Here is a 27,074-nt window from a genome sequence, read left to right as displayed (position 1 = left end):
AGGACCAAATTAAGGCTTCTACATGTGAGGAAGGGGAGATGTATTTCTCAGCAAAGGGTCCCTGCAGACTACAGCTGTTTGGGAATTCTCACAATGGTTTTTGCTACAGAAAGTCTTTATGCAAAATCAAAATCTTCTTTGGGAAATCTGCAAATTGTACTGACATTTTTCAAATTTCTCCTGGAAAACTGAAACAAAATGTTTTATTTAAAATGTGTGTGGGGGGGGGTAAGCCAAATTAAACAATGTTTTCAGGTCAGTTTGACATTAAACTCTGCTCACCTGTGTTGCTGCACTCCCTCATGAAAGACAGTTTGGGTGTCTCATGTCCCTATTTTTCTCTATGGACTGGACTCCCTGGCTGGACTGCATCTCCTTTGTTACACTGTGGTCTCCCCTCTGGCTGACCCACCATGATGCAACATGGGTAAGGTTAAGATTTTTTATCACGGGTATTTTTAGTAAAAGTCACCGACAGATCATGGGCATTAAACAAAAATTCACAGAAACCCATGACCTGTCCCTGACTTTTACTAAAAATACCTGGGGTGGGGTGGGGACACAACACGGGACGACTAACAATTGGACCCCTGCCACAGGCTGACCACCAGCCACTGCTCCAGTCCCGCCGCTCCTTCTGCAGCGTTGACTCAGACCGGCCGCTGCTCCAGCCCCAGCCCCAGCTGCTGCTCCTGCAGCGGGGGCTAACCACCAGCCCAACCAGCTACTGTTCTGGCCCCAGGCCACTACTCCAACCCCCACCACTGCTCCTGGGTGGGGGCTGACAGCTGCTCCAGCCCCACCATCGTGGCTGGCTAAAGACGAAGAAGTCACGGAGGGTCTGTTGAAATCATGGAATCCGTGACAGAATCAGATCCTTAATCATGGGAAACCCATTGCCATAGTGCAATACAGGAGATGGACTCCTACCAGGGAGCCTGGCCCACAGAAAAGAATGGGAGTATGGGGCATCTAAATTATAACTCTCGTGTGGCAACTCAGCCACTCTCGTGGTCAGCAGCTGAGGCAGACAATTTAATATCAACCCTAACCAACATTAAATATTTTGATTCAGTTTGATACCTAGTTTGATACCTAGTTTCTAGCAAAAACGTTGATATGGGATATTCTGACATTTATAAATTGAATTTTTTCCTAAACTTTCCATAAAAAACAAACAAACAGTATTTTGACCTTTTGTCCCAATTTGGGGCAAAAACAAAAGGTCAAAATATCAGAATTTCATGTACAATAGAAATTCCAATTTTTAAACAGCATTACTGGAGACATTCAGAGGCCACTGATGGTCCCTGTGACACTTACAGAACAATTAGAATGATCTAATCTTATTCAGACCAACTCCTTTCATTCACTCTAGTTGTCAGGCAAGTATAATAACTGAACAAGTTAGTAACTACAGGATCTCTGAATGTTAAAGCAATTTGACTCCTATTTCCCTCCCCTAGGATGCACCTGTAACTGCAGTGCTTCTCATTATGTGCTGCATTTTTAACTAAATGGGGCTTTACTTTGTAATGGCTTGTTGACACTTAAAAGGCTGCAAAAGTGCAGCTGCACCAAGGCAGCTGCGCAGCTTGAGCGCTTCCGTGAAGACACTATCTACACCAATGGGAGAGCTTGTCCTGTTGGCGTAGGTAATCCATCTTTCTGAGAGACAGTAGCTATGTTGACAGGAGAAGCCCTCCCGTCAACGTTAACGCTGTTGCTGTCTACACCGCGAGTCAGATCAGCACAAGTGCGTCACTCAGGGGTGTGGATTTTCCACAGCCCTGAGCGATGCAGTTATACTGACATAAATTGCTAGTGTAGACTAAGCCTAAAAGTATTCACCTCTGATCAGCAGAAAAGTGACACTGAGTAGCTATTTACGATGCCAGGTGTCCTCTTATTGACCCACAATGCTGATGTGTTATGCATGCTTCCACAGCAAAAATTTACAGTTAGAAAGGACACCACAGGGGTAAAAACAATTTAAAAATACATAATATTTAACCCAGAAAGCACCAGAGCTTTTCCACATAAGTATATTTAACAAACTGATTATTTCATTTAACGTAATTAACTGACATACAGGGCCAGATTATGCGTAGGATTTATTTATACATCTGAGAAATTGAGGACAGTGGGGTAAGGAGAGTGCAAGGAGCCTCCCAACCCTCCTCTCAGGGACAGTGTAAGGGTCAGGTATACTTGCAGGCCCCATAGCTCCCAGCACCACCTCACACTGCTCCAAGACCATGGCCCAGCAACACTCCACAGCAGCCCACAGAATAGGAAAACAGCGTAGAGTCCAATGTTGCAATCCCCTGCTACTCTCCCTGGAAACTCCACACAATACAGAGATTATTACCTTAAAAAGCTAAATTAAACCCATGAAGATTTATTGATGAACAAATCATGGACCAACAATGGGAACCTGGGGCCTGACCATAGGGAAGCCTCCCATTGACTGCAGTACACTTTGGATCAGGCCCCTGTTTGGCAAGGATGTGGGAAGGGGAAAGTTTGCCAAATAGCATGAATATTGGTCATATTCAGAAAACAGTGTTCAATCACATACTCAGGAGTGCATGTGGCTGAATGGGATTACAAGGAGAATGCCAGATTTCATAAGTGCATTTCAACCAACCTGTATTTAGCGCTAAAGATGCCCATTCACGCAACAGTCATTTTACTATAATTTTGTATGCTATAGGGAAGCAGTTTCCTGGACTTTTCAAAGTGGAAGCTGTTTGCTTCTGTTCATGGAAAAGGTAACAAGAATTATCTGAAGCAGGAACAGTGAAACAAAAACAAAAAAACCCAAAAGCCTCTGTTATAAATTAGAGCCTCATAGGGAGTTTTGGGATAGAAGCAGAAACTGAGAGATTGTTATAAAGATGTGACAAAGAGAAGTACAGTAAGACCCTGAGTTTTATTTCCTGATCCCAGTTATATGATTTGAGTCAGGAATGCAAAAGTTTGGGTCTGTCACACAACAGAGGTCAGTATTCACTGTACAGTTGTATCATCTTGTTGTGTGCCTAAGAAACCAAGTTTGTCCATTTTAAACAGGACAACCAGATGCAAAGAGCACAAGAACACATAGAAGATACATTGCAATATTTCTGAAACTACTGGAGATGGAACAAAATTAAAGTCTTTTATCCAAACTTCAATCCAAAGCTAAACTTTAAGATAAATACCATCCTGCACCCCTTCTTTGAAAAAACAAAACAATAAACAAACAACCCCTTTTTAGCCACAATGCAGTTCCTTTCTTCTGGTCATTGCCAAGAACAGACACAGAGAAGGACAAACAACAGTAACAGCAGCTATAGCTAGTACAGGGCATCCAGGCACAGACGGGGGAATTCATGGGTGACCACTTCATGCTGGTAGAGCTGATGCAAAGTCATCAACACCAGCTCCAAGTGTCCCACAAGCAATATCCACAGTGTAAGGGGACTACTGAGCAGGTCTGGAGCCTTGCCACTAGCTCTGCATCCCCAGCAGGAGCTCCTAATATAGGAAGCATGACAGGGGCTTTCCACAGCAGGAACGAGCTGTAGGGAGAGAGGAGTGTGCTGTTACAACCTAGCTATTCTGCATTGATATAATAGCCCACAGGGCATCCTACAGGGACACTCATTTGGGCAGCACCCAGGACACCCCAGAATAGGGGTGGCACAAGCGAACACCTCTCAGTCCCTGCATTGGTTTCTTCACCAGTACAGGGATGAATCTGTTCTAGAAGAACAGCTACGAGAACAGGACCACCAGTGTTGGTGACCTTCAGCTGCGTTGTTGTGGGCTGAAAACCAGTAGCGTGGCCTGGCAGATATTTCAGCTTCGTACAACAAATATCACACACGCAGTAATGTGACCTGGGAGAAACCCACAGTCACTGCAGTTGAATCCTCTCCCAAACCACATACTCCTATTTAATTCATGATGAGCACCACTTGGTGCAGCAAAAGAAGCCGCTTGTGTGGCCCAAGCCTAGTCCCCTGCTGCCTATTTCCCTACGCCAGCACATATTCTGAATCACTTCCAGAGGAAAGCAACATTGTGACACAATCTCTCTTCCCCTCTCCTACTCCTCCATGTCATCCAGTTTGCATACTGCAGGCATTCCCACCTCTAGGATTGCAGACTGCTGGTATTTTTCTTCAAGAGGAAGAACGCTGAATGATCCATAGCCATCAAGCAGACCACATAGTTAACCTATGGAATCATGTGTTCTTATTCCTACTTCCCTCATCCTTCCTCCCCCAGGCCCTCCTACGATTTGACAAACCCACTTGTGGTTGCCTTGTCTTAAATTAGGCTAAGTTCTTTGGGCAAGGGACTGTCTCTTCCAAGGAGTATGATCAGCATCTAGAATAATGAGTCCTGACTTCACTCCTGGGTGCTACTATAATTATAGAGGTGCTGTTCGCATTACCATATGTAAGGTCGTAGTAAGAGAGGAGCAGCTGTGACCTTGGCTATATTAGTGCCCCTCAGTAGAAATGACAGTCTGGCAGTACCAGTAGCAGCACCATCCATGAATGGACAGAGGTTCAGCGTTTCACAGATTGATGTATAGTTGGCAAGGACTGAGACGCACTTTCAGCTGAAGATTTATTTCAGATTTACACTGATGAGGCCATCCAGCCTCATCCAGCCAACCCTCTGGGCTATGAGCTCAAAGGCAACACTCAGAGTCACAGAGTTTAAGGCCAGAATAGACCACTCGATCATCTGGTCTGACCTCCTGTGCATCACAGGCCACCACCACCACCCAGCACCTGCACACTAAGCCCAACAGTGGAAAGGAGACCAAAATAAATGAGTCCCACCAAAGACTAGACTATGCCACAGGCAGAGAATAGGAGGGAGTGAGGTACACCAGTGCCTGAAGCCCCTGCAATGGCAGGGAAATTATTTAATGTGATATACCCACATAATCCTGACTAGTGACCCTCACCCACATGCTGCAGAGGAACGGGGGGAAAAAAAAAAACAACCAAGGTCACTGCCAAAGTGACTTGGGAGAAAACTCCTTCCCAATACGACATATGGCGACCAGTTAGATCTGTGCAGGTGAGCGTTAAGCGCCTGAGAAGGTTCACTGCCCCCTCAAAGCACTGACTCTCCCCTGTCCAGTGACCCATCTCCAGCCCTGGCCATCCCTGATACTTCAGAGGACGGAGATTTTTTAAAAGCCCAGAATATACTGGGGGAGGAAAACAATGCCTTCCTGATCCCTGCAGGTGGCCAGCTGAAACCCTGAAGCATGAGCCTTAGAAATACAAGACCGAAACAGGAAGTGAGCCCCAGGGCAGTTGACCCCTTCTTCCCACAGTCACAAGCAACTGAGTCAGACAGTTGCACTCATAAATTTGGTCAGCTCTCTCTTAAAACTAATTGTTTGGCCCCACAATTCTGTGATCGAATGTACCCCTGTATTCACACCCTACACACTACTGTAATAATAATGTATAAAGTAAGCCTTGTGAGGTATCATTTTAAAATTCATAATTTGCTGATCAGTATTGTCCTGATAAAATGTGTGTCATGTGTAAGGTCATGTCATGTGTAAAATGTGAAGTTACAAGATAACACTATATGGTGTTTTTAATGCATGTTTCTAATGGAGGTCTGTCTTAAGCAAAGAAAAGTGTTCTATGCTTAATTTGCATTAAAGCAGTAAACAGAGTCATCAAGCAGGAAGGGAAAGAAAGGAAGCTCAAATAGGTGAGTAAAAAGCAGCAGGGGACATCCTTCCCCATAGACTTGTCATCTCCTGGTATCCAGCTGGAAATGTATTTTTCTTGTAACCACTGCTGACTTTTATGCCTCATTACTTGTACTCACTTAAAATCTCTTTGTGGTTAATAAGCTTGTTTTATTGTTGTGTCTAATCCAGTGTGTTGCAATTGAAGTGTCTAAGTGGAAACTCCACTTGGGGTGGTAAATTTGTGCATATTGTTTCTATTAAAGAAATAATAGACTTTATATAATTTGTATTGTCCAGGAGAAGACCCAAGGCTGCAGGACAAGGGTGCCACAGCTGCTCATTAGTCTAGATTGTTCCCTGGTATGTCACGAACTCTGACTAGGAGGCTGTTCCAGAACCTCATCCCTCTGGTGGTTAAAAACCTTCTTCTAATTTCCAGCCTGAATTTGTTCATAGCTGTTTAGAGCCATTTGTTCTTGTGCCAGCTTTATCCTTTAAATTTAAACAGTCTTTACTCTTCCTGGTATTTACCCCCCTAATGTATTTATAGAGAGCAATCATCTCCCCTCTCAGCTTTCTTTTGCTAGACAAAACAAGTCAATCTCTTCCAGTCTCCTCTCATAAAAGAGGCCCTCCATCATCATAGTAGCTCTTTCCTGCACCTGTTCCAGTTTAAGTTGATCTTTCTTGAACATAGGTGACCAGAATTGTAAACAGTATTTAAAGTGAGTTCTTACCAGTGCCTTGTACAATGGCATTAATACTTCTCAATCTCTACTGGAAATTCCTTGCCTAATACATCCTAGGATTGCAGTTGCCTTTTCCCCAGTCATATCACATTGGTGGCTCAGTCATCATCCTGTGATTGACCCATGCACCCAGGTGTCTCTCCTCCTCTGTCACTTCCATCTGATGAGCCCCCAGCTTGAAGCAGAAATTTTTATTAGACCCTACATGCATGACCTGCTGTGCACTGTCCACCCTGTACCACCTACGTCAGTCTTCAACTGCTGCCAGGACTATTGCATAAGGTCAGAAAAATACCCAGAGTGCTTCTCTCCAGGCTATTTTGATACTGCCATAGCCCTCACTCTGCTGCTTATCATACTTTATACTTTACCCCTCTTAGTTGGAAACCCAGCTATTCCAAAATAACGTCTAAACAGGACTTCTGAATCCGAACATCAGTTCCTTTCCAAAATCTGATTTCAATATTAAAGTAACATTCAGAGAACCAGACCCACTACTGAAATAAATCAGCACAATTCTACTGAAGGCAATAGAGCTACAGTGATTTATACCACTTAAGGCCCTAATCTGCATTCATCAGCATACAGCCAGTAGGCCACACTTTTAAGTAGACAGTGATGTACGTGTGCTATTGATGGAAACTAGCTGATTTGTTTTAGTTTTGTTTGCATTCATATTAAATTGTTTAGCCATCTGTTTGGTTTGTAAAATCATTTAACAGATACTAATTTTCACAAATTATTTCAATTGGTGATTCTATTGCAGAATATTGTGTTTAAAATTTTGTAATACACTACTGATTTTGATTATTTAACTGTAGTTATTAGAGGAGTACTGGAGAGCTTCCCACCACACATACACACAAACTATCATCTAACCCTAATCTACAGGTCTAAGACACAATCTCTTCCTGGCGCTATACATCAATCCCTTCTACGAGGCTGTGGCCTAAAAACCACAATCTAGCCCTCACATATAACTGAGCTTTATAACATGCTACATGTAGGTGTAGTAAACAACTCTTCTACCACAGCTGGCAATTGTCTAATTTCTCTCCCTTCCTTCTATTTTAAACCATAACCATCACCTGGGACCTAGTGCAGATTCTAGAGAGCAAGTGTAATATGTTCTCCTTGGCCAGCATGGCTCCGTAAGACAGCAGCTGCACCCTGCACTTGCTGAAGCTGCCAAAAGGTCTTAGTGATGCAGGATGTTGTTTTGGATACTCTGTGTTAAACATTGTGTGGCTTCACAAAACTACCTGGGGGTTTTCCTCCTGAAATAAACCTACCTGCCAGTAATACAAATAAGTCTGCGCACTTCTTAAAGACTCTACAATTAAGCTGTATCAACTGACAGAATGAGTCTCTATTATCCTTAGCTCAGAATACGCTCAGTGCAGTATTTGAGTAATATCAGCTGATGCATGAAAACCAGCTAGCTGAAGCTGAACCCCGGCAAGCCAAAAGCTGGTGGGCAGAAAAAAGCATTTTCAAGAGTTTGCAGCCACAATGCAGCTTTCTTTGGTTGAAAGTCCACACCCACAACTGTCAATTCAGCCAGTAGTTCAGGAGCATTCTTTGATTCCTAGCTTGTGCTAAGTTCTTGAATAGCAACAGCCACAAGTAATGCCTTCCATCATATCCAGCTGGCAACGAGACTCCATCCCATCTTGGAGAACAATGACCTGGCTTCAGTTATTCGTGCCTTTGTCATTTTACAACAATGCAATATACCTGAGCATGAAGCCTTCAGCACTTACGAAACTCCAGTGCTACAGAATACTGCAGCACATCTCTTCAGCAACACAAACTACCATGAGAGCACATCTATCATCTGCCCTCTAAACTCTGAGGGGCCAGTCTGTGTCTGTGCAATGAACGCCCCCAGGACTCAAGGACCAACACAAACCTCATCACATTCCATTCTAAGAGCAAGGCATTTCTTTGACCATGCCTTCTCTAATATATACACACATAGCAACAGGTATATTTAAAGAAACAAAAACAAAAAAATACCAAAACAAGATACTGCTCTGCACATACTTCTCCCCCTATGGAGAGCATGAGACGACAAACACATGACAGATATTAGTCAGATACTACAGTAATGACTGCAGTGTAAAAATCTATACAGAAGTGTTCTCCTATGGAAGTGATGGATGCATTCTCAATGTCAGTCACCCTCAGTGCTACTCTTGAATTCTGTCTGGAAGGATTGCTGGGTTTCATACTTCTTACAGAGAGTTTGGGAATTTGTCCAAATCCTATTTAGAAGAAAGTCTCTAGACACTGCATCACTGCTAACTTGAGAGTCTGCAGACTCTCCCTTCACTCATTCTTTTCCCTTGCCTACACTGTGATAGGACAGTAGATTCCAACTTCCTCCAAGTGTCTCTAACAGTTAACTGGCTGAACCTGCAGAATTCCGCTGTCCCTCACTCATTTGTGCCCATATGTAATGCAAACTAATCTTGGGACTGCAAGACAGGATATGGCAGCAACCCAAGATCCACTGTGGGAAAAACTATGCACAACTGAATGGGAAGCAAGTAGCAGCAGCACTCTCGAGACCAGCTCAGAGGCTCATCATTAAAGGACTTGGGAAGGATTTTTAGGGGAATCCTACAGCAACTGTTAAAATACTGGTACCTGAAGTACCCAGTGTTGGTACATGTACTGGACCAGTAACTGGGATCAACTCTGTCAGAAGTAGGCAAACAGCAAAAAGCACCAACCTTTAATCTCAAATATTTACAGCCCCATGGTTGGGGAAGATTGTTTATTAAGTCTACAGTTTATTCTTAGGCATGCTGAATCATATCCAGATTGAAGCAATTGTCACATTTACAGAGAAAGTAACTATGCAGTTGGGCATATGTGAAACTCTAGCAGCAGAATTCACAACTCCAGAGAAACAATTCTATAGCAGCAAGAACTTTACTTTTTAGGTATCAGATTTTTCTGATTCAAATTCAGATTTTTCAGATTCAAAAAATGTTCTGTGCATTATTTGCTACCCACCTCAACAACACTGTTTTCATATGGGATCTGTGCTTGTTTTGGCTTTGCTACTAGAATAAAATGCAATGTTAAGGTTGAACAAATGTAAATGGTAAGGCTTTGCTATGGCAATTGTGCAAGTTAGTCTTCATTTATTGTTTACCACTTTGTTGGCATATGGGACACTGAAGCATCTTGTCAAACATAATGCTAAATAATTTATACACTGCAATGGTTTATCATAAATCAAGTTCTGAAGAGCTCTTAGTCAAACCACCAGACTCCACAGCTTTAAAAAGAAGAAAATCTTATTTTAATAATGCAAGAACACCACCTTAATTTCACATAATGGACCTGATGCACTCTGTTTATGGACTTTGTTTGAATTCATTCATTCCTGTTTTATTATAAGCAAGATCAAATTAATCAGTCAGCAGGTATTATGAAAAATAGGGACTTTCTTCTTCCTTGCAGAGGCTGTGAGAACAGTGTGACACTTGGGAAGCCTCTTCCAAAGATTACAGTTGCTTGCCGGTGGCAGTCTCTGAGCAGTACTTGTGCTGAGGACCAACTGTGATTTCATGCTTTCCACAACCTCTCTGTATCTCTACAGCTTCATCTCTCACAATTCACCTTATCTGCTGGGAGCTCACTTTTTATTAGCACAAGTGACTAACCTCAGGAAGCGGAATCATACAAATGAAAGTATGGAAAACGGTATGTGTAAAGCTATGACTCCGACATCACTTCAAATTTACTGTTCCAGCTATTTTTTGTTGAGCTGCATATTTCTGAACTTCATCCAGTATTTTCAAGACAAGTTTACAATGTTTGGGCCCCAGCAGGTTACGTGATATGTGGCCGACCATTTCACAGTAGTAGGAACCCAGGGGGAAGAATGTGCATCAGGATCTGGAGAGTCTCCTATTCGCTCATTTACAATGGACAGTGAAATTGCACAGATTTTCCTCACAAGCTCCAGCTACATGTGACACTTATGCCTGTGTCTGAGGTACAGGTAAAACTCAGATAAGTGAACTCAATCAAGATCATGAGTAAGGGGAAGACAGAATAAACAACGTTGCTTCCTTGGAACAAAGGTATTATATTTTTAATCCATATTCATCACTCGATATGCATTGTCTGAAGTCAAGACAGTAAGGGACTCAAACATTTGTTTAAAACCATAAGCAGCAGTACCCAATATTTGTATTATGGTATTGTCCAAAGGCCCTCATCTGGACTGGGGCTCAGCTGTGCTGTGTGCAGTACACACGAGATAGTATCCCTGCCCTGAAGGGATATACAGTATAGTCCCTCAAAGAACACAGTCAAGGTATGTGCCACTAGCTTCCATGAATTCAGCGTCCAGGCAGCAATCCTGCAACTCCTAAGAAAGGCCAACACAGAATCTACAACTAGCATAAAAAGGACATATTCCTGACAGCGAGTAGTCAGTGACTGCATTGGTGTATTGACTGCACCTTTTGGACTTCTCACTTCTTGAACAATAATTATATAATAATTTTGTGTGCTTGCTTAAGACTAGGCACTGCTTAAGGGAGGGTGGCCCTTAATTTCCCATATAATTCCACAGCATTAACATATTTACCCATGAGAGGTTTAGGATCACACAAAAAAGCCAGAACTGTTGTCTAATTAGAAACAGATATCCCTCTGTTTATGCTGGTGTTTAAAAATTAAAATATATAATTGTTTCTGCTCATTCTAATTTGGGGTAAATATCTTCAGTTTTACTGCTTATGAAGGATTAACTACATTGATCTGAGCTATTGCTAACTGAGACTCTTCTAATAAGGCAGGTGACGTGCAAGTGGCCCAAACATAGCTTAGCAATGCAACTTCTACAGTATTCCAATTCTATAGGTCTGAGCAGAGGGTGCTAATCATCCTGATTTTTGCCAAATTTATTTTATTTGTGGTGCTGACAAGTATCCAATGGGAGCTACACTGAGATGATCAAACTCGTTTACATTTTTGACCCATATCCAGTTTCAGCCTATTGTAGGTCTCCAGAGACAAAAGGCTTGTGTGCTTGCCACTGTGCCATTTAATTCCCCAGCTAAACCTGATCTGTGCAACAGAACTACATGGCGCTGAAGCGGTTCTCAATTCACTGTCCAAAGGCTTCAGTTTCTAATGCTGATTATCGCTTACCACTCACAACCAACAATATTCATTCAAAACCACACAGAGAGAAAATAAGGATACACAGGCATACAAAAAACTGACAGAGGACAAAGTGCAAAGCCACCTTCCCCTAGAGGAAAATGTGCTCATTGCTGTGCAAATGACTGCACACAACATTGGCCCTAATACACTTTGCAAAGTATATTACCTGGAAATAATGCAAAGATGCTAATGGTGAATGCTAATTGGAAAATTTCATCTGACAAGCTGTTTTCTGTATTTACAGCTCTCCAAGCTCATGCACCCTGTAAAAAGTGAACTGGGATAGCGGACTGCCTTTTGCTGTTAAACTCAATGTTCTTTCTGCGAGCAACTTCAGAGAAGCAGTCCCTGCATAAAATGTACTACTACAGGATCCACTGCACTGTCAGAGCCTGGAGCTAGAACCCTTTAGCATAGCCGCTGCTCCTCATGAGTCATGACTCAATCTTGCCCCCCCTTCACTAGCAACTAAGACAATGGCAAGGTGCAGTGCGCAATTTAAAATACACCAATTATCCTCATGTCTGTAGACCTACGTTTATTGGTTCATTTGAATCATATGAAGTGAGGGAAATGAAATTAATAAGCGAATGTAGAATGAATTATGGATTAGGGTCTGAGAGCACTTCAACAGTAATACTGTAGCTTTGCATTAGAGCTTGCCTGCTTGGTACCCATATCAATACAATGTTACTTAGAAATAAATTTAGTGAGTGTTCTTCTACATACCCGCTGTTTCTCAGGGTCGACATATCGAATGCCAAAATAGTCTTTTTCCAGTAAGCTGTAATAGTTGCAGATATGATCTATGAGAAACTGACCTTTGGTCTCCTTCTGGAAAAGAAAAAAAAATAGTAACCTTATCTTGTATTATTCTAAATATACTCAGCACACATGCTAAACCCATTATTTATGAACTCTTAGAAGTCTAATAAAGACAGTTACAGAAGGCGGGAATAAGAGCTTTTATGGCAATCAAAGGAGGACAAAAGCAATGAATAACCACTTCCCTTGAAGCGATACAAAAAATAAAATGTGTTCTAAAAATGCTCTTGTATTCATCTCGGTCTCTTCACAGATTGCTACATCAGAACAAAGGGTGGCATTTCCTCAGGTATACTCCTGATTACTTCTAAAATCGCACATTTAGAAAATCCAATTACAGCTCTCCAAGCTCATGCACCCTGTAAAAAGTGAACTGGGATAGCGGACTGCCTTTTGCTGTTAAACTCAATGTTCTTTCTGCGAGCAACTTCAGAGAAGCAGTCCCTGCATAAAATGCACTACTACAGAATCCACTGCACTGTCAGAGCCTGGAGCTAGAACCCTTTAGCATAGCCGCTGCTCCTCATATATATACTTTTAACCACGTTTCTATGGGATGTTAGTCTGTCCACACCTTATCCATCCTTCTCTGCAGACATAAGCATTTTGCATAATGGCACTATGGCCATTTATTTAGCCACAGAATTTCAAACCATTCACGTGTTTTTTGCAGTCATCAGACTTATGTGTTGGACCTGATTTTGCACTTCTAAGATCTGTTTGCAGAGGCACACCCACTCTGGGTGCACCACTCCAGATGCACTCATTTGTTCTACCCATCCACTCATATGTGCATGCAATTTATGGATTTGAGTGCTCACACAGATGTGGATAAATCAGTTATAGAGATGCCCAGGTATTTTGGGGCTGAAGATCAAATTCCTTACTATGCACCAACACCCTAAAGACTTATCAGGGATTTCTCATTTAAAAAAAACAAAAACAAAACAAAAAACTAGCCACAGACAAATCACTTGAGAATTTTCATCTCTAGTCGGACAATTCTGGAGATGTATGAAATATCCCTGATATTAAAGATAGAAGTAGTATTTATAGCATTTATTATATACCATATCTACCAATAGTTTAAAGCTACAAATACCAAAGGGACATTTGTGGATAAAGGTATGAATATACTTTTTAGCACTACTGAGATACATAGGATTAGGATAGTTTTGTGAGTTTTTAAAAGTGACATGGGAGCAGGGAATATTAAACAATTTACTTGAAAAATAAATGTAATTGATAGATATGCAGTACTTCTCATTGCTGCGCACAGTGACCCTCAGTGGAAAGAACTCCTCACCTGCTAAGGAAAACCGTGAAAGTCAGAGAGCCAGGGAATAAGAGCCTATGCTAAAGGTCTAGCACTAAGTATCACCTGTCTTTCTTGGGACCTTTTTGTGGATAAGGGATTCCCAGTGCCTCTATCCTCACAGCACAGGTTGTAGGGGGGACTTAACTGCCATATCCATACAGATCATTTAGTCCAGTATCCCCTTTGATAATTGCCAATACCAGTAATTCCAGGGGAAACTCTGGGGAACCCCATCTAGAAAGATACGGAGAAACTACTCATGAGGTTAAAAGATTACTTACTCTCTGAAGCATGAGGGTATTTAACCCCACCCAACTACATACATTTTGTTTTAATTTAGCCAAGGTAAACTAATCCTTTCCTGAATCCTGTAAATTTTGGCTTCAATGGTATTTTCTAGCAATAAGTTCCACTCGTTAATTAGGTGTTGCATAAAAAACACCCAGAATATAAACTACCTAAGGAAACCTTTTTAATTTTTCATTCTGAAAGGAGTAAGATCATTTATACAAGACTTAACACTGATTTACTCCAGCAGGTTTTTAAAAAAAACAAACAAACAAACAAACAAAAAAACAACCACAATTAAGCAGGTTTTGAGAATGTCACAATAAATTTAGCCACCCTGAAAAGCTTTCATCACACAGAGGGCACATTCAATTGTTCGAAATTAAACCTACGTCTTGCACAACAATGCTGGTATCCAGCCAGGCATAAGAGGCCTTTGGTACAGAACACATCATACTGAATAAGTTATTCCTTTGTTTCCTTGTTATCAGCATGAATCTAATGATGATCAAGCTATAAGGGAATATGAGATTCAGAGCAAGCAATACTTTCCAAGTGAAACACACACATCACCACACCTCCAAAATGCGCAGGTCAAATGTGTTTACAAATTAAGAAAGCAGAGCATGCTTTTTTCCCCCAAAGCGTATGTTGAACTGCAGAAGTTTACTTTCAGAACACATTTCAATCCTTCTATGACAACTGGAGTTCCAAGCTGCTTGTTGTTGCACTGTTTCTCATGATAGTCATACACGAAAATTTCACTTGTATTGCAAATACTGAGATTTCAGATTACTTATTCCAAGAATTGTATTCTCAGTACTATGCACCCTGATACTATGGGTGCACAGAAATATCTGTTGGTCTCATCCCCTGCATCTTGTTGGTACCTAGACTGTGAGCATTTTGGGGCAGGGACAGTCTTTTTCCTGTATGCCTGTGCAGTCCTCACCACAATAGGGCCCTGATTCTTGATTGGTGCTCCTAGGCACTATTGCTACACAAATTATAAAACAAACAAACAAATAAATAAAATAGACTGGGATTAGACAGACAAAGTACATAAAAATAGCTCCCTTTCACCACTCAGACAACAATGTCCTTAAGAGACTTTAATTAAACTGCACTACACTTGCTGTAGTTACCAACAAGATCCAATATCTGGAAGTTGAAGTAGACAAATTCAGACTGGAATTAAGGTGTAAATTTTTAACACTGAGAACGATATACCCACTGGAACAGAGGTTCTCAATCTGAGGGTTGTGATGCAGGGGGTCACGAGGTGTCAGCCCCAGGCCTGGTGTGGGGCTCCAGCTGACAGCCCAATCCCCACCAGGTGCAGGGTTGACAGCCCAAGCCCCTGTTCAATTAAATTAACACACACACGTTTTTAATTCATGGGGCAGTGTCACACTCAGGGGCTTGCTGTATGAAAGGAGTCGCCTGTAAAAAAAAGTTTGAGAACCACTGGACTAGATGATCACAATGTTCCCTCGGCCTTGGAACCTATAAATCTATGAACTTCCTTCCTTCCTCCTGCTGCCCGTAGCCTCAATGCAGCCTTCAATATTGTGTATCGTCACCCACTCTTCCTGGACACTCTCTCTCACACTCTCTCCCTCTCTCCCCTGCATAAAGACGCTTCTTCTGTGGAACCCAGAGGTATCACACTTCTTGAGCCTCTGTCCTTTTCTATTTTCCCTCTTTTGACCATCTCTTTCTCACAGTCTCTGCCTTCAAACCCAGCTACCACTTACGCACTGATAGTCCTCACTTGAATCTGCCTTTTGTTTAAAATCATGTTCCCTTTGCATCTTCTGTTTCTCCACAATGCATGTATTTAAACCACTCCATTTTTTCTCCTAGTCCACTCCCTGAAAACTAACATCCTATATTTCAATTTTTAAATGGATTGTTAAATTACAAGCTGTATGAGTAGGCAAAAAACTAACAATTAGCTCTCCCGCCATGCTTGCTATAAATAGATCGCATAGCACTTTACAAATGAGGGTGAGTATTATCATCAGCGTTTTATACAAGAGGTAGCTGAGGCTCAGAGAGAGATGAAGCGACTTGCCCAAGGTCATACACTAAGTCACTGCAGAGGCCAGGTCTTCTGACTCATCAATAGTCCAGTGTACCTGACTGCTTTCCACAGGTAAAAATTTTGTACATCATGATTATGCAAAGTGTTACACAGATAACTATGTAAGCACTAACTATTGCAGAGCTTTGTTATTTGTATAATTACCATTTTACAGGCAAGTTTTGGTACATGCATACAGTTTTGGTATGGATACAGTTGCTTTTCCCTGAATCCTCTTCATTGTTCAAAAACTTTTCAGATTCTCTCTAGGATACCAATCCAGAGTGGTGCTGAACAGCTTTTACATGGAGTTGTGACTCCTTAGCCCCTTCCAGGATTGCTCTCTCCCTCCCTTCTGCATTACAATGATATACTGAATCTTCTCTCTTCCTCTCAGCCCATCTCTAGCTCATACTCTAGTTATTCAGACTTTTGTCTCTGTGTTGTTAATTCATCTCTAGATTTCTTTTTTGCTGTACATGGGAGCATCTGCCATTTCCACCCTCCCCCCAACACAAGCTTCTCCTGTTGTGTTCTCCCTTCCTCTCATTCCTCTCTCTCTACCTCCCATTTCCTATGTATTTAGTCTTCACTGTATGTCCCCTACTCTTCCAATCAAAACCCTGCTTCTTCATGCCCAGGAGATACTACTGCCTTCATTGATCTGCCCTTTATTTCCCAGGCATTACTAACTTTCTGCACTTCCAAATGATGGTAAGCCAGTTTGTCTTTTGTCTCCTTGTATGTCATCCTCCTAGTGACAGAGGATCTGGAAAAAGCTAATGTACTCAATGCTTTTTTTGCCTCTGTCTTCACGAACAAGGTCAGCTCCCAGACTGCTGCACTGGGCAGCACAGCATGGGGAGGAGGTGACCAGCCCTCTGTGGAGAAAGAAATGGTTCGGGACTATTTAAAAAAGCTGGACGAGCACAAGTCCATGGGGCCGGATGCGCTGCATCCAAGAGTGCTAAAGGAGTTGGTGGATGTGATTGCAGAGCCATTGGCCATGATCTTTGAAAACTCATGGTGATCGGGGGAAGTCCCGGACAACTGGAAAAAGGCTAATGTAGTGCCCATCTTTAAAAAAGGGAAGAAGGAGGATCCTGGGAACTACAGGCCAGTCAGCCTTACCTCAGTCCCTGGAAAAATCATGGAGCAGGTCCTCAAAGAATCAATTCTGAAGCACTCAGAGGAGAGGAAAGTGATCAGGCACAGTCAGCATGGATTCACGAAGGGCAAGTCATGCCTGACTAATCTAATTGCCTTCTATGACGAGATAACTGGCTCTGTGGATGAGGGGAAAGCGGTGGATGTGTTGTTCCTTGACTTTAGCAAAGCTTTTGATACGGTCTCCCACAGTATTCTTGCTAGCAAGTTAAAGAAGTATGGGCTGGATGAATGGAATATAAGGTGGATAGAAAGTTGGCTAGATTGTCAGGCTCAACAGGTAGTGATCAATGACTCCATGTCTAGTTTGCAGCCAGTATCAAGTGGAGTGCCCCAAGGGTCGGTCCTCGGGCTGGTTTTGTTCAATATCTTCATAAATGATCTGGAGGATGGTATGGATTGCACCCTCAGCAAGTTTGTGGATGACACTAAACTGGGAGGAGTGGTAGATATGCTGGAGGGTAGGGATAGGATACAGAGGGCCCTAGACAAATTGGAATATTGGGCCAAAAGAAATCTGATGAGGTTCAACAAGGACAAGTGCAGAGTCCTGTACTTTGGACAGAAGAATCCCATGCACCGCTACAGACTAGGGACCGAATGGCTCCGCAGCAGTTCTGCAGAAAAGGACCTAGCGGTTACAGCAGACAAGAAGCTGGATATGAGTCAACAGCGTGCCCTTGTTGCCAAGAAGGCCAATGGCATTTTGGGATGTATATGTAGGGGCATTGCCAGCAGATCGAGGGACGTGATCGTTCCCCTCTATTCGACATTGGTGAGGCCTCATCTGGAGTACTGTGTCCAGTTTTGGACCCCACGCTACAAGAAGGATGAGGAAAAATTGGAAAGAGTCCAGCAGAGGGCAACAAAAGTGATTAGGGGACTGGAACACGACTTATGAGAGGCTGAGGGAACTGGGATTGTTTAGTCTGCGGAAGAAAAGGATGAGGGGGGATTTGATAGCTGCTTTCAACTACCTGAAAGGGGGTTCCAAAGAGGATGGATCTAGACTGTTCTCAGTGGTAGCTGATGACAGAACAAAGGAGGAATGGTCTCAAGTTGCAGTGGGGGAGGTTTAGGTTGTATATTAGGAAAAACTTTTTCACTAGGAGGGTGGTGAAACACTGGAATGCATTACCTAGGGAGCTGGTGGAATCTCCTTCCTTAGAGGTTTTTAAGGTCAGGCTTGACAAAGCCCTGGCCAGGATGATTTATTTGGGGATTAGTCCTGCTTTGAGCAGGGGGTTGGACTAGATGACCTCCTGAGGTCCCTTCCATCCCTGATATTCTATGATTCTATATGCTTACTCCCTGACTCTCTCTCTCTCTCCACCCCTCTCCCACTAAGAGTGCTACAAAATATCTGCTTCTATAATTAGCTCTGTATAGCCTCCAGGCATTTACAGAATGACTTGGTACTGGAATAGTTTACACGGTGGCTTGTTAAACTCTATATTTATCACTATGGACACACTAATGAAGGCAGAGTGAAGTGTTGGCTCAGAAGGAAGGAGGTCTGTACCAAAAACACAAAATGTGAAAAGGGAAGATGTCTACTGGATGTCTCTCTGATTGACCAAGAGAAGTGGTGTACTCATCAGATTTAGCTCTGTGACAGCAAAATCTAAAAGAAACATCTCTCTGATGCAAATTTTAGGGGTCACTGCTACATATGCACTTCATGTTGGTAAATATGCTACAGAAAGAAAAGCAAAGAGACTAAAACAAGAACAGTGATCCCTTATTACACAGGCAATCAACAAATCTAAAACACAAATTGTTGAAATTCAAGATGTATTTAGTTATAAAATAAGCATGCAATAATCAGATTAACTAGATTTTAGGAATAAAAGCCATTTTGGTGAATCACAAAAGGAAGCAACAAGACATGGATTTTTGTAACAAAATACATAAAGGAATTCCATTTTTAAACTAACAGTTAAAAAAAAACAGACCTAAAATGACATTTTCATTTGACAAAAGTTATACAGAGGCAGGAAGAACAGTCAATGAATGCACTCACTTTTATAGATGTACTTTCTAAACCATTCATTTTAATGAGTCTCTTGCATCACCCAAATCACCACACGTGGTATTTGAGCTCATTAGTGTGTTATCATCAAAGGCTGGAGCAATCATCCTGTTTTTCAAAACAACAAAGCTCTCTTTCTGAAATCAACTGCTGCACTAACTCTATTGCATGGAAGATTGGTGGATCAAAAAAACCTGAATTGAGTAGAATGGAATTTTGTTTTATATAATGACTTTCATATTCCAGGTATACTTAAACTCTTTATAAAGGAGAATGCAAAGATAACCATGTAGGTAAATACAACATTTCTTATACACTCAACAATAGCTCACATATAACCTCAAGATTGGATCCTGCAAAGATTTAACACATACTTAGTGAGCAGTCCTACTAAAGTTAATGGGTTTTAAATTCCACCTTGACTCTGATCAGGTTTAAGAAAAAATTCTACATTAATAAACACACAAAAAGTTACATTTCTCAAAGTTGCAAAATTTTGCCCCTTCCCACAAACACTGTTTTAAACTAGAAAAAAGTAAGGAAAGTCTCAGTTATGGATTTTTTTCCTCATTAGCTTATAATGAAATCAGAGGTTTGAAATCTGGGGGCTGGTCCCCCAGAGAGGGGTATGGAATGTATTCTGGGGGAGGGAGCAAGAGAAGCTTTAGGGGAAAAAACTCGGGGAGAGGAGGGGGTGGATAGGGGTCGGGGCAGTCAGGGGACAGGGAGCGGGGGGAGGGGGGGGTGATGGGCTGGGGGCCAGGCTGTTTGGGGAGGCACAGCCTTCCCTACCCGGACCTCCGTACATTTTTGCAACCCCGATGTGGCCCTCGGGCCAAAAAAAGAGGGTGTCCATCCCTGCATTAGGGGATAAGTTGGTCCTTAATCTTTCATGACAGACCGTTTGCTTCAGTGTTACAAGGCAGTGGGTGGGTCTTAAAAATCATCAAAATATGTGCTGTGTAACTTATGGACAGCTCCTAAGCATGAGTAGTTTTATTTGTGTGACTAGTCCCTTTGACTTCTATTGGGCTACTTATATTATACAGTGACATGCACTGCTTAAATATTCAGGAGATTAGGCCCTACAGCTGCATACTTTTAGTCCCATTTTAAAACAGGTTTTAATTGAATTTGCTTGTGTTCAGAAAATACCATTTGAATGAAAACAAACAAGGTTATTCTGTGTAATATTGTAGCAGAGAGAGATTACAATATTAATGGGACACCATTAGTTTGAAATCTAGCCAAAGTTAAAGTGAGTTTGAAATAGAAGCACCTGCTTCTCTGAGTCCCCCTGTCAATTTTGGTGGTTTTGCAATGCTTTTCCCTCTCCTGTGAAATATGCAGAAGGCCCACAAAAGCAGCAGGGGAAACTGACTGAACTGATTATATGCAAGTGATCTCAAATGCACAAATTAAATAAACTGGAAAGAGAGGCAATTTCCTTTTCCTCTCATTTTTTTAAATTATAGTTAATGCTAGGTGTTCCTTGTAACAATGGTAGAAACTAGGAAATTTTAGTAGGTAACAGTTTTTCAGACAAAGAAGCAATATTTCAGTATTAAGAATTTATGTGTCATAAAGGATTTATATATGGAAAGAAATACCTGAAGCAGCACATGATGCCACTGAAGCCTGAGATCATAATGAATGATTTAACAAAACAGAGTGGTGTAATGCTTAGTCCATCCATGCACTGCAGAAACCATAAACAGCTGCTTTCATGATTATTGTAACATTGCTGAAAACCCTCTTGAGCTTTGACAACTTAGTGATATCAGTCTTTTCTTAACTATATGTTTGGTACACTTGTCACGTATGGTAAAAAAATGGATATGTTAAATACAGTTCAAAAACTATTCTTATTTGCAAAGGAATATGGACAAATTCAGTGAAAAACTGCCAATCACACACAACGGAGCATGGGAATCAATCTGGATCTTAGAATAATGAATATCAAATCCATCCTGAAACTCAACAAGCACCCAATAATAAAGCCAGCTTTCAAATTAAACACAATCCTTCCCTAAAATGCCATATGAAGAAGCATGTCAATGCATGAAAATAATGTACATGTTGGAGTGTAACATTCTTGTAAGAAGATGACAAAAAGGCTTTACCAAAGTACATTACTTGAAACTTGACACACACACGAAAGTGTCAAAGCCAGGCTGGGTCAATACAGAAATTGAAACAGCTGCAGGGGCATGAGGACAGCACTCAAGCCAGATTTCTAAAACCTACTAGCTAGAAATCTCAGAGAATAAATGTTAAGATCTAGCCTGGTGACCATCAAATGTTTCTCAAGCAGATGATGCAAGACAGCTGGAGAGGAACACAGCAAAAGTCACAAAAGCATACAAAATGGAAGAGCTGAAATATTCTGGAATGTTAATCAAAGTGTCCTTGAAATACTGAATAAGAATGCCAAACAATTAAACCATTTAAATTTTTTTAAAAAGCAGTACCACGTAATTCAAATCTAACATGTGACCTACATCAAAGCTGATGTGGAGTATCTAAAGGGAAATGTCATCCATATCGAGGAAATCTTCAAAATGGCCTTAAATCAAATCCCAAAACAGCACAAGCTGTGCACAAAGAGAGGCATTTGCACTTACAAGTTGAGTAGTCAGAGGCAGCATTATCTGACTTAAAAACAATGAGGAGTCCTTGTGGCACCATAGAGACTAACAAATTTATTTGGGCATAAGCTTTCATGGGCTAGAACCCACTTCATCAGATGCATGGAGTGGAAAATACAGGAACAGGTATAAATACATGAAAAGATGTGAGTTGCCTTACCAAGCGTGAGCTCAGTCTAACGAGACAAATCAATTAACAGCAGGACACCAAGGGGGGAAAAAAATAACTTTTGAAGTAGTAATGAGAGTGGCCCATTTCAGACAGTTGACAAGGTGTGAGTAACAGTAGGGGGAAATTAGAATTGGGTAAATTAGGTTTAGGTTTTGTAATGACCCAACCACTCCCAGTCTTTATTCAGGCCTAATCTGATGGTATCCAGTTTGCAAATTAATTCCAGTTCTACAGTTTCGAATTGGAGTCTGTTTTTGAAGTTTTTTTTGTTGAGGAATTGCCTCTTTTAGGTTTGTTATTGAGTGACCAGGCAGATTGAAGTGTTCTCCTACTGGTTTTTGAATGTTATGATTCCTGATGTCAGATTTGTGTCCACTTATTCTTTTGCGTAGAGACTGTCTGGTATGGCCAATGTACATGGCGGAGGGGCATTGCTGGCACATGATGGCATATATCACATTGGTAGATGTGCCACTGATGTGGTTAGGTCCTATGATGGTGTCACCTGAATAGATATGTGGACAGAGTTGGCACTGGGGTTTGTTGCAGGGGTTGGTTCCTGGGTTGGTGTTTTTGTTGTGTGGTGTGTAGTTGCTGGCAAGTATTTGCTTCAGGTTGGGGAGCTGTCTGTAAGTGAGGACTGGCCCCCCAACCTGAAGTATAACAAGGTCAACCTTTTTGTTGCAAACATCTGTTAAAATCCACTTTACCAGTAGGATCAGAGTTTTGTTTTCTATTCACTGCTGAAGCTTCAAGTATGCATCAAATAGATGAGAAGAGTAACAAAGAAGAAAAAAAATGTAAAAGCAAAAACAATGGACACCTCTCAAACCCAGGGCCTGATTTTGTAAAGTCCTCCAACTTCTCACAAAAGGCACTCAGCAACTCTGAGGATCAGACCCTTTTTTCCTGATTGTTGTTGTTTTCAGATTTGGCTATAACACAGCACAGATATGACACTTAGTACATACAAGCCACTGAATGCAATTATAGTGAAGTTTTACATAACGGCAACCTGGCAAATTTACAGGTGCATATCTGTACCTATTAGGCCATATCCTTCAAGACTGGCACTTAGTCAATAAAAAGATCATGCTGACTATTGTGCATTTAAATCTCATACCATAATAATGCAGCAATATAGCTTTCTTCTTCTTGGCATTTAATTTACCTAGTTTCTCTATTTACGAGAGATAGAGAAAAAACTAATTGTTCTCACATTCAGAGAGAGAGACAGTGAGTCTGATTCTCCTCCCACGTAGAGAAGATTTACACTGACAGAGTTGCACCTAGTTTACATTTATGTGAGAGGAGAATCAGGACTACTATATGCATTTATTGGAGTCCCTAATTTTATATTAAAATTAAGTGGCTAGTCTACGTGTATTTATTTGAATGTGAAATGTGAGAATCAAATAAGCGATCCGAGCCTATTTATTTGAATGCTGCCGCAGATATAAGGCATCAACACAAGCAGAGACAATATATGCATGTGCCCTGATCCTGCAAATGTTTTTACACATGTGAGAAGTCTTCACAGCTGTAATTGTGCTTGCAAAAGATGTTTGCAAGAGACTAACTTGCAGAATAATCCATCAACTGCCTAAGAGAGAGTTAACAATTCAAAATTGTCCGGAGACCTAGGATTAGAGGACATTTTTTGGACAATTTTTTTTTTTAAATGAAGATTTCAGTCAATCAAAACATTTCATGAATTCATGTCAAATTTGCCGAATTTTGTTCAAAAATCCAAAATAGTTTTTAAAGAGAATTCAAAAATCTCATTTTTACATTTTTAAAAATGAAACATTTCATATTTTATTTTAAAAAAAGATAAACTAGAAAATTAAATATTTCTTTTTGGGTCGAACAAAACATTTAGTTCCAACTAACAAAAAAAATTTAATCTTTTTGGTTCAGCCAGCAAACCAAAAAATCAATTATTTACACAAGTCTGCTGGGGATACTCCCTGACCATCACCTCCTTCATTCCCCAGCTCTTATATCACCATGTCCAGTCATTCATTTCAAGCAGCAAGAGCCTTTTCTTTCTATATCTTTGTATAATGAACTTTGTATAATGAACTAGCAAGAATAGAAAGTCCGTGCTATTGACATTTAGTCTGCAGCCAAAGACAGAGGACTTGCACTTTTACCCAGAAATGTAGCTTTAAAAGGACATCTGGGAACAATCCTCTGTTCATTTGCGTTTTGGAACAGTCAACATTATGTGTGTTTTCATTTGCACTGGTGTAGCAATGAAGCTCACTGAGTAGCACTGCCAGATAGGGCCACGTGCTGTGAGAATTGGACAGATTTTAAAACAACATTGTAGAGATGTCTTTTGCTGCTTTTGTGGGGGATGGGAGGGAGGAAAGGGGAAAGAGAACATGAGTGAGTGAGAGCGCACGCCTGCATTTTGCAATAAGGAAAAGCTTTTTAAAAACTAAATTCTGAAAGTTCAAGTCCTACACTAGCAAACAAGATCCAGCCAGTGACAGGATGGCAATAACTGGTGGTAGCAAGGGGTAGCAAGCTCATGTGTTGAAGCTGAATCCCAACCCCACCCTTGCCACCCACTCACTGAGAGGCTCTGGGCAAGTGTTTCATGACTTGGTGAGCTCAATGGGATTACTCCTGGGAGTAACTGCTCATCAGTGTGAATAAACCGGCCCTCAACCTCTCTGCCTCTATTTCTCTCATCCGTAAAAAAAAAAAAAAAAAAGAGGCAGTGCTAGCCTGTTAGGTGCCCTGCACAGGAATACTGAGGGGCGCTTAACCTTCAGAAAATACTAATTGCATTATTTACACAGATCCAAAAATATACCAATACAGATGTTAAAAAGTCCATGTTAAATAAGGTGAATGGTATTTTGGAAATACTACTAAATCAGGGGCCCTGTAAAGGTTCGGACCCTGCGGCGCCTCCTGCTGGTAGTCGTTGGGAATTAGCTCGTCCAGCCCCGGAGCGCCCTCTGCAGGCCGATGATCCGCCTTACCGCTGGCCCCAGTGTCCCTCCCAGGACCCGGTGCCCGTTTCTCTGGGGTGCTTCCCCCCTGGCAGTACCCCACACCTTTGGGTTCTGGGTCTCCCCACCCAGGGGAACCCCCACCCTCTAACCCCACCTCGCCTCAGTTTGGCTACTGCCAGTCCCCACTTCTTATTCAGGGGAAGACTGCAGTGTATACGCCACTCATCACCAGCAAGGGGGTTTTGGACCTGCTGCCTCTGCCTACCCGTGGGCTGCCCCTCTGCAACCCTGTACCTATTCAGCCTGTAGTCAGGCCTGCAGCCTGAGGCTTTCCAAGCTGGAGCTCCCAGCTCCTCTGGCCCTTCCCCAGCCCTGCTCCACTCTAGGTGTCCTGCTCAGCACCTTGCAGCCAGGCCCTTCTCCCTCTACAGGCAGCGGGAGACTGACTGGACTCCTGACTCATAGCCTCTTACAGGGGCAGCTGGGCCTCACTGAGCTGGCCACAGCTGCGGCTGCTCCCTTAATCCGGCTGGGCTTTTCCCCAGAGCCCCAGCCCTCTCCCCAGGCTGGCCTCAGCCCTGTCAGGGCCGGAGAGGGTAACCACCCCGCTACAGGCCCCTTGAGTTGCTTCTGGCCCTAAGCAATTGCTATGCTATTGCTTCTGGCCCTAAGCAATTGCCTGGGCTATACTGGGCGGGGTTCGAACTAAGATACGCAACTTCAGCTACGAAGTTTGCTAGTTTGATTTACCTGGCTAGCCTCACGGGAGCGAGTCGATCGCGTTGGCTCCCCCGTCAACTCCGTCAACTTACTCCTGCTGACGAGGTGGAGTACAGGTGTCGATTTGGGGATCAATCTGCCGGGTGGTGAAGATGTACCCTAAAGTCTGCTTATGCCTAGCCCCACCACTGTGTATAATGGAGATAGTAATAATCACCCTACATCATAGGAGTTTTGTGAAACTAGATGTTTAGATTAAGAGTGCTTTGAAAATACAAAGCACAGTAGAAACGCTGTGACCTATCAATGACATTCTCCTTTTCCTCTCACAACTAGCTCCCTCCAATACGTTGCAAGAAACGAGTTATTATTATTCACTTCTAAGTTGCAAAATTTGTGGAATACCAGGAAGACCCAAATGTTATTTTCAAGTTAAACAAACAAAACGAAAAACAATGTTAAAGAGGCATTTGGAGCTGAGTAAAGCCCAGCTTGGAACTGGAACATTTTATGCCAGTAACAAAACAATTATGCAAAAAACTTTGCTATGGAAAAGTTCACACAGTAAACATCTACACGTCTGAATCATCATCAATATCAACCCCTCTAGGATAGCTCAAAAGCAAATACTGCAAACAAGCACATTTCCCAGCTGGTCAGTCAATTAGAAAAGCCCTCTCCCCTAGACTATCTTCTCATGAATAAGGTCTTGCACATGGTATACTTTACTGTGTATATTCAAACATCTAAGTATGTTTTGTATAACCATTTCCAACATTAAAACATGCAGGTTGTTAGAAGTTTTTTTTACTAGTGGTTAGTAATGCATTTTGTAACAAATAAAGTTCACTCATTATGCTGTGCTCTAAATTTAGATTTTGTAGAAACTAGGTATTTTCCAAACCCCATTCATCTGTGCTTCCATAGCAATTCCATCACTGTATATAGGCATATCTAACAAACAAATTAATAAACATCCATTTTTTAATAAATGATTTTTTAAAATTTATTTTATTTTAGAAACATTCCTCTGCAACGTTGGAAACACAACCACATCATCGCCACACACCTGTAAACCAGAAAGTGAAACTATATATAATCTGAAAGTCAACTAACTGATTGGTCTTGATTCACAGGCCACATTGATTGAGTGAAGTGAGGGGAAACAAACAAAGC

The 27,074-nt window shown here is 41.8% G+C and overlaps 1 protein-coding gene across 4 annotated transcripts in view; it reads right to left on the bottom strand.

Moving 5' to 3' along the window:
- The window catches only part of FRMD3 (FERM domain containing 3), a 222,269-nt gene that overhangs the window by 119,958 nt on the left and 75,237 nt on the right, over positions 1–27,074 (bottom strand). For 3 of the 4 annotated variants that reach the window (XM_073345076.1, XM_073345079.1, XM_073345078.1), the window contains exon 2: positions 12,400–12,504. The exons of the other annotated variant lie outside the window; for it this stretch is intronic. In XM_073345076.1, coding sequence (XP_073201177.1) covers positions 12,400–12,504 — 105 coding nt within the window. The remainder of the gene's footprint in view (positions 1–12,399; positions 12,505–27,074) is intronic. 4 annotated transcript variants of the gene reach the window in all.

This window comes from Lepidochelys kempii, chromosome 5 (genome assembly GCF_965140265.1).
Source record: "Lepidochelys kempii isolate rLepKem1 chromosome 5, rLepKem1.hap2, whole genome shotgun sequence".
NCBI lineage: Eukaryota > Metazoa > Chordata > Testudines > Cheloniidae > Lepidochelys > Lepidochelys kempii.
Note: the sequence above shows the minus strand (reverse complement) of the source record. Positions and strands in the feature narration are given on the sequence as shown.